Source organism: Betta splendens, chromosome 16 (assembly GCF_900634795.4).
Source record: "Betta splendens chromosome 16, fBetSpl5.4, whole genome shotgun sequence".
Lineage (NCBI taxonomy): Eukaryota > Metazoa > Chordata > Actinopteri > Anabantiformes > Osphronemidae > Betta > Betta splendens.
In genome coordinates this window covers 1816003-1823053 of record NC_040896.2, presented here as the reverse complement: position 1 = coordinate 1823053, position 7051 = coordinate 1816003, and the positions used below count along the sequence as shown (strand labels likewise).

Genomic DNA, 7051 nt, shown 5'->3' with positions numbered 1-7051 from the left:
ATGGCCAAAGGTCAGGTGAAACAACTACAAAGTCTATCATCAACCTCCGGCCTAACACCATGTTCGAACATAAGGGTGTCTATCGGTGCACATGGCACAAGGACACCCTTATGTTCGAACATGGTGTTAGCTATGGGCAAACGGTTCGTAGCGCAGAAGTCCAATAACATGACACCACTCGGGTTCAGATCAGGGAGGCCGTTCCTCCCAATCACGCCTCTCCAGGTATCACGTGGGCATTGAAATCTTCCAGAAGAACGATGAGGTCCCCAGTTGGAGCGCTTTCCAACACTCCCTCCAGAGACCCCAAGAAGGCCAGGTAAACCAAACTACTGTTTGGCCCGTAAGCACAAACGACAGTGAGTGACGTATCCCCCACCTGAAGGCGCAGGGAAGCGACCCTCTCGTCCATCGGGGAAAACTCCAACACATGTTATTTCTCTCTTCTCCATCCCATTAACTCAACCACTCAAGGAAGATGGCCACCCATCTACGACTGGTTATGCTGGGGATCCATTCTGTTAAATGCAGCAGTAAATTCTATTGCTGATGTGGCATTTGTTGTGCCTATTGCCGCTCCTCATCTTGTCTTTAATTAAATGTGGGCCATTAGTAAAGTTGTTTACTGACATTTATCAGGACTGACTAACAGTCAGTGAGTATTTTTGTTTCATGTGTCTCGGGGAGATTTGTCATGAGTGTAACTGTAAGATAAAATAGCGATGCAGCACGTTTTATTTGTTTATTGTAAACAGGGACTGGTTTAGATAAGGTTGGACACACAACCATGTAGCTATTTATTGTGCTATGTGTAAGTAAGCGGTCTAACCGGATCCAAGCGTGCGGCTTACACAACACTCAGACGTTCGTGTCCTGCAGCACCTGGCGGTCACTCGTCCTGAAGCTGTGGGTTTGGGGTTCGGTGAGACGGAGCGCGGGACTGCCCTCAATCTGTGCGTAAAACACGCGTGGTCCACGCGCATTTCGTGTTTTCAGGAACTCTGAGACAGTTTGATTGTCCGAAGGGAGGTTTTACCAAACTGGCTTTATATAAGGTGTTTGTCGTTGTTATGAACAAAAGGATCATATAAAAAGGGCCGTGGACATCGACTGTTCACTGGAGGTAGAATAAGGTACAGTACGGAGGATTTTTTGTGATTGAGAAAGCTTTCTAAGAGCAATGTATTGAATCACGGCGATACGTCTTTAACCGTGTCATTGACCTTTATCAGTGAAAGACGTTTTATTTGCGATCAGCTGGTAACTCCAACTCCTGCGAGCGGAAGCCGTGCAGGACGTACATGTTTAACTCATTGTTTTGATAAAACATTGTCAAATCATTTATTTTACTCTGATGTTGAGTATGTATTACATAGAGCATTTAAGTTGATTTCCAGCTAGATTTGATGTCACCTGCTACTATTCGATTTTGAGGTTAGCAGTTGGTGGAGTACAATTTTATTTTTGGCTTTAGGTATGATGGATATGAGCAGTACCAGGACCTACAATCATGAACTTGTGCCACACAAAGGTTTCACGTTGATTAGTGGAATTCATGATCCAGATGATGTTGATCAGATTTACAACCTGGAGATCAGAGACTCAGATGTGTTTGTCATTACATATCCAAAATCAGGTGAGTGTAAAACCCTCATTACAGATTTTGTACTATGACAAATAGTAACTAACTTCCAGCTGTTTAAAATCAGACCAGAATAATTTAAATTGATGAATTACTAACTAGCAAATGGTTCCATCAAACTCTGAGAATCCCAAAATGCAACTCTTACCAAGCACTCTCTTCATGGATCAGTCATTTCAAAACTGCTATATTTTTAGTTAGTAAGTTACAGGGTTGGTGTTAGTGGTGTTGACCCGTTCCTTTAAAAATGTCTCTGTGTGATAGGGACCATCTGGATGCAGCAGATCCTGCTGCTTCTGGAGGCAGATGGAGATGAAACGGCCACCAGTAAGTTTAACAACAATGGGGATCTCATCCCCTGGATTGAAATAACTGGCAGCAGAGAGGCCTTCATAAAAGCCCCGTCCCCCAGGATGAGGGTCACCCATTTGCCGTACCACTTCATGCCATCAGCACTGAGCCAGAAGAAGGGTAAGGTAAGCTTTCCTGCTGGGGAGGTTCACCTCTACCATATCTGATATTTGTCGCAGTGTCCTGTAGGTGCAGGTAACCTACATGCCTAATGCCCAATAACAGTCAATTCAGCCAGTTCAGTCTCTGATATGGTTTTGACAGGAGCACACAGACACACGAGTCCGCTGGTGATGCACCAACTCTATTTCTTTAGGTTATTTACATAGCAAGAAATCCCAAAGACGTCCTCGTGTCTTACTTCTACTTCCATAAGATGGCGAGCATGTTGGAGACACCAAAGGATTTTAATGAGTTCTTTGAGAGATTCCTGCAAGGCCATGGTAAGAGCAGCTCTCACCTCCTAATGGGTGTGTAGAGTGGCAGTGACATTATGTGTTGTTTGTTGTAGTTTTTGGATGCAGCTGGTTTGAGCACATTAAGACGTGGTACTCACACAAGGATGAAATTAACGCACTGTTCATCACTTATGAAGAAATGATTCAAGTATGAGCTACAATCATTTCCCTGACATCTATGTGCTGCCCTGTGTTGTGGGCCCATTATTGAGTTGATTATTGATGTGTCAGGATCTGCGGTCGGTAGTGGACAGGATCTCCTTGTTCCTGGGAAAACAACTGAATGATGAGCAACTGGCGAATGTTGTGAAACACAGCACCTTCACCAACATGTGTAAGATCCCTCAGGCCAGCTATGAGCAGGTGCCTGAGGAGCTGCTTAACCACCGCCAGGGAAGGTTCATGAGGAAAGGTAAGAAACAAACACAAAGGAGTAGGAGCGCTTTTGGTCTACGACAACACAGCTGGTGCTGCAGAACCTCTTTGGTAATAAATGAGGAAGTAAAATGGTGCCTGCCGATAACCACATAACTATAACATGTACGTGATCAGAAAACAGTTCAGCTCACATTTCACACATCAGTGGTGTACTCTACACCACTGTTCTGCTCTGTTGGCAACAGGCAATCTGTGACTCTTACTGCCACCTGCTGTATTTGTAACATAAATGTTTGTCAGAAGGCCAAAGTCTGGCTTTAGCCAAATGACTTGTTTGAGCCACATTACAAATGCCGTTCCCACATTTAAACAGTCACTTAGTAAATTAAGGAGCAGCAACCTGGCTGATCCCAGAGCCTGCACACTGATTCTTAGAGAACTGTCGCGTGTCATCTTTAGATGTAGATGTTTGCACACCATTTCTCAGCTACATGAAGCTCCTGCTCCCTAGACAAGTGAAGCCTGACAGATATCTAGGAGAAGATGTTTAAATGTTTAATGTAAAGCCAGTAGTGTTTATACACAGCTGACACATCAGTGGTTAGTTGTAAGGCTTTGACGTGCTTGTTGTAGCAGGCCGCCATTTTCTTTCTGTTATGTTAATGATCATTACTTAGACTCACACATTATAATATCCACACTGCAATCTTTGTGTACACTAGGGACCATTGGTGACTGGAAGAATCATTTCACTGTGGCCCAGAACGAGCGCTTCGATGAGCTCTTCCAAAAAGAGATGAAGGATTTCCCTTTGTCCTTTATCTGGGACATCAGACACATTGAGTGATCGCCTGCTGGCATCGTGAGAAGAGTTACATCTTTAAGTTTTTACTAAACAGAAAACAGCTTGTCTTTGGACATTTCAATTCACTGCTGTTAGATTCCTTCCACTTCTACTGGTGTCAATCAATCATCATTTTACAATCATGCAGTATATAACGTGTATAGTAGTAAAATGTGATTGGTCCATAGCAGGTCTTACCTTGTGGTCATGTGGACATCAGCTCTATGTTAATCATTTTAAATAAAGCTGGAGACCACACATGCATCCATCAGGTTTCATTTAATATGATGCATAGAAATGAGTCCACCACTTACTGTGCCCTGATATAGTAAGAACACATGAGAGAATTAACTCTTTTGCAACGGCTTCAATTTAAAAAAACAAACTTATTCACACTTGCTTCTTGCCACATAATGAATTTTGTCATCTGACAGAGACAAACACGTGTGTGCGCTGCATTTATTACTCCTTCTCCCACTGATAAGTCTTGACAAAATAAAGGTAGCTGTTGGATCCTGTATGGTTGCTGTTGGCAATTTTGCAAAAAGAACTGTACAATCTCATCAGTCCTTTCAGTCCTCATCACTGCCTGCAGCCAAGGGGTCAAAGCTATCATCGTCATCATCCAATTCCAAGTCCTCGATATCCTGAAACAGTGACTCGTCCACTTCCACATTGTTTCCGGCTGCAAAGGAAGTGTGTGTGTGTTAGGGTAGCATTTAAGGAAATAAAAAGGAGCTACTCTCCCACGAAACCCCTCTGAAGACCTTCTGCCCAGCAACAACCTTGTGTTTATAAGAATCTTGATCAAGCAGGACAAGCCAGTGTGCCACACAGAGCAGAGCACAGTATCTCAGTCAGCTAAAATCTAACATGTTTGTCCTGAATTGAAAATGACTTTGGTAAATGTTTTTACTAAATAAATCAAGCCTTAATAGAGAAACACTTGTTACCATCTTCAAGGAACTGGATGTCCGATGTGTCTAGGTTGCGGTCTCTCTCAAACAGCTGTTTACCTGGAGAAACAATATATCTGCAATATGTAATCAACTTCCAAACAAGTGAACCCAGAGACATGTTGGTATCAGAGGAAGGTTTACCAGTGAGTTTGGGTTTTCCTGCCTGCTCCTCTTCCTTCTGTCTTTTCCTCCTCAGTTCAGCTATCTCCATCTCAAATTTGGCTTTCCATGCCAGGAAGTTTTCAATGGTTACCACTGTGCCCTGGAATGCTACCTGTCAAACACACATTACATTATTATTAGGAATTGGTAACCTGGGAACAAATCATAGGCACACTCCAGGCCATGGTCATGCATTCTAGACACCTGAAGTCAGATTTAGGTATTTTAAATCCTGAAGAATAATGTAACACTCACCATCATTCAGACCTTCAGGAAAAGAAAAATGGTATAAACCAGTGGTCCCCAACCTTTTTTGCGCCACGGACCGGTTTATTATCAATATTTTCAACAAAATAAAATGTTACGATCGGCATGAAAACTGGTATTTTCTATTTACAATAATAAAAATGCATATACCATGTGTGCAGTTTTATTAGCAGCATCCTGGTAACATCGCCTAACATGTAGAATGCTTGAAGTGATGAAGCAGCTTGAAGGCTTCATTGCCTCGTTAGAACCAGTCGCTGCACATTATACAGAGCGGACTTGGAAAAACCAGTCGTAATAAGTCCATGTTTCAGGTAGGACTCCTGGTATTGTCTGTTCAATGCAGCTTTCTTTTTATTTGTAGTCGTTGGCTCTTCTGCCTCACTTGCTCTTTTACGTTGCGCAAAGAAACGTGTTCGCTAGCTTGGGGGTTTTAATTTAGCGGTAATGTGTTAAGTGTTACCGACTGGAGCAGCCCGTTTAAAAGGTAGCCGTTGTAAGTAAGACACGTGACCGAGACAAACGTCTTAACATGTCAAGACCAAGTTGTAGGCGGATTTAGCCAAGAGATTCCGTTAATTTTCAAAAATAACATTGTTCAGAATCACACAATAAATAAAAACGGAAATAATGCGAGATTTATTTCTCGGCCCGGTACCAATTGACCCACGCACCGATACTGGGTTGGGGATCACTGGTATAAACTATTCCTGCTCTTACCTTCTCTGCTTCCTCTGCCTCTCTCTCCTTCCTTCGCTTCTCTTCCTCTCGTCTGTTTTTTATCACATCAACTATTTTGTTCAGTTTTTCCTGGACAGCTGTTACCAGGGTAAAAATCATTACTGTGCCCAGGTTTTCTTCCGCCTGCAGAACAATATATTAAATATTTTACATTTTTGATTGACATTTGTTAGTGTTGTCACCAGATTGACTGCACAGTGAATCCATACATACACTGGTTATTCTTCGAAGTTATTATGCCTAAACTTAACACACTTAAAACACCTGCATCTAGATTTAATGATTTCATTCTGTTTTCCGACTACAAGAGTATTACAGTGGTGCAATAGTAAACATATGGCAAATGATTTTAGGCTGTCCTTAAAAAGAAACAAAACAAAAAGAAGAGTTGTGAATTCTGTGAATTGTACTGCAGCTGAACCACTAATAACTCTCCTCTCCCCGTATGCAAAGCTGAGCTGAACTTTTGAATTTGAAATCAAACAGGCATATAAATAAAAAAAATTGCCACAATATATAACCGCAATCTTGTGGTTATAAAGAAGTGAAATGTCTTCTGTTGTGAATAGTACCCAGCTAAATAACTGAATCAGATCAGATGTACAGACCTGTTGCTGCAGCAGAGTTAGGACGTCCTCCATGTCGCTGACATCCAGGTTCTCCTGGGAGTGGATCTCCCACAGAGGAGCCTCATCTGGGTATTTCTCTACATAGGTGAACCGTAGTGTTGCTTCCACAGCTAAAAAATATCAAAGGCTGTTTGAATTGTCGAAACAGTCCCACGTCTGAAACTGACATACACAAAAGTATTACTCACTATCATTATTCTCGCCTGCATCTGATGTCACAGTGATGGTGAAGCTTGTGGGGTCGTCTGAAAGAACTGCAAACACACAACACTCATTCAAATGCTTTGTCAAAAAGAACTGAGCCAAAACACATTGACCCCCAGTGTAACACGTCAACGCTACGGCTCCTGAGTCCAGGTTTGACAAGAGCAGAGGTGTGACCGTCCAGCTTCCAGCTGTTCGTAATGGGAACGCTGTTGACTGGTAAGCTAAGATGCTAGCACGCGACACAGAAGTAACTCCACCTGTGAAGGAGTCCGGGTAGATGGACTCAATCGCTTCAAGTTCGTTGCGTTGCTCTTCGGCGTAGTCTGTCATATTCATAGAAACATTTAGTTAAGTGGAGGTCAGACAAATCATCACCGCCGCGTTCTGGCCGACTCAGCATGGACCCGTGCGTG

General features: G+C 42.7%; 2 protein-coding genes across 4 annotated transcripts in view; one reads left to right on the top strand and one right to left on the bottom strand.

Moving 5' to 3' along the window:
* The first annotated feature begins 800 nt into the window (after positions 1 to 800).
* On the top strand, positions 801 to 4191 carry LOC114843452 (amine sulfotransferase-like). Of its 3 annotated transcripts, none has more exons than XM_029130013.3 (7): positions 801 to 953; positions 1475 to 1636; positions 1907 to 2118; positions 2310 to 2436; positions 2505 to 2599; positions 2683 to 2863; positions 3552 to 4191. In XM_029130013.3, the coding sequence occupies exons 2-7, from the start codon at positions 1477 to 1479 to the stop codon at positions 3674 to 3676; spliced, it is 900 nt and encodes a 299-aa protein (XP_028985846.1). In that variant the 5' UTR covers positions 801 to 953; positions 1475 to 1476; the 3' UTR covers positions 3677 to 4191. The 3 variants fall into 3 exon arrangements, with proteins under 3 accessions (XP_028985846.1, XP_028985847.1, XP_028985845.1); XM_029130014.3 differs by having other exon boundaries at positions 847 to 1133; positions 2370 to 2436; XM_029130012.3 differs by having other exon boundaries at positions 848 to 1133.
* Positions 3938 to 7051, bottom strand: part of rwdd1 (RWD domain containing 1) — a 3168-nt gene continuing 54 nt past the window's right edge. Inside the window, exons 1-7 of the mRNA XM_029130015.3 lie at positions 6896 to 7051; positions 6620 to 6685; positions 6411 to 6541; positions 5782 to 5925; positions 4774 to 4906; positions 4627 to 4689; positions 3938 to 4358 (exon numbers count right to left, since the gene is read on the bottom strand). The exon at positions 6896 to 7051 is cut by the window's right edge and continues 54 nt beyond it. Of these exons, the coding sequence (XP_028985848.1) occupies positions 4246 to 4358; positions 4627 to 4689; positions 4774 to 4906; positions 5782 to 5925; positions 6411 to 6541; positions 6620 to 6685; positions 6896 to 6974 (729 nt within the window). The 5' untranslated portion in view covers positions 6975 to 7051 and the 3' untranslated portion in view covers positions 3938 to 4245. The remainder of the gene's footprint in view (positions 4359 to 4626; positions 4690 to 4773; positions 4907 to 5781; positions 5926 to 6410; positions 6542 to 6619; positions 6686 to 6895) is intronic.

What these genes read in the sequence shown, in the direction of transcription:
- LOC114843452 (XM_029130013.3), top strand. Translation starts at nt 1,477, where the DNA reads ATGATGGATATGAGCAGTACCAGGACCTACAATCATGAACTTGTGCCA. An exon ending in TGAGCCAGAAGAAGGGTAAG is followed by an intron (nt 2,119 to 2,309) that starts GTAAGCTTTCCT and finishes CTATTTCTTTAG; the next exon opens with GTTATTTACATAGCAAGAAA. An exon ending in GGGAAGGTTCATGAGGAAAG is followed by an intron (nt 2,864 to 3,551) that starts GTAAGAAACAAA and finishes TGTGTACACTAG; the next exon opens with GGACCATTGGTGACTGGAAG.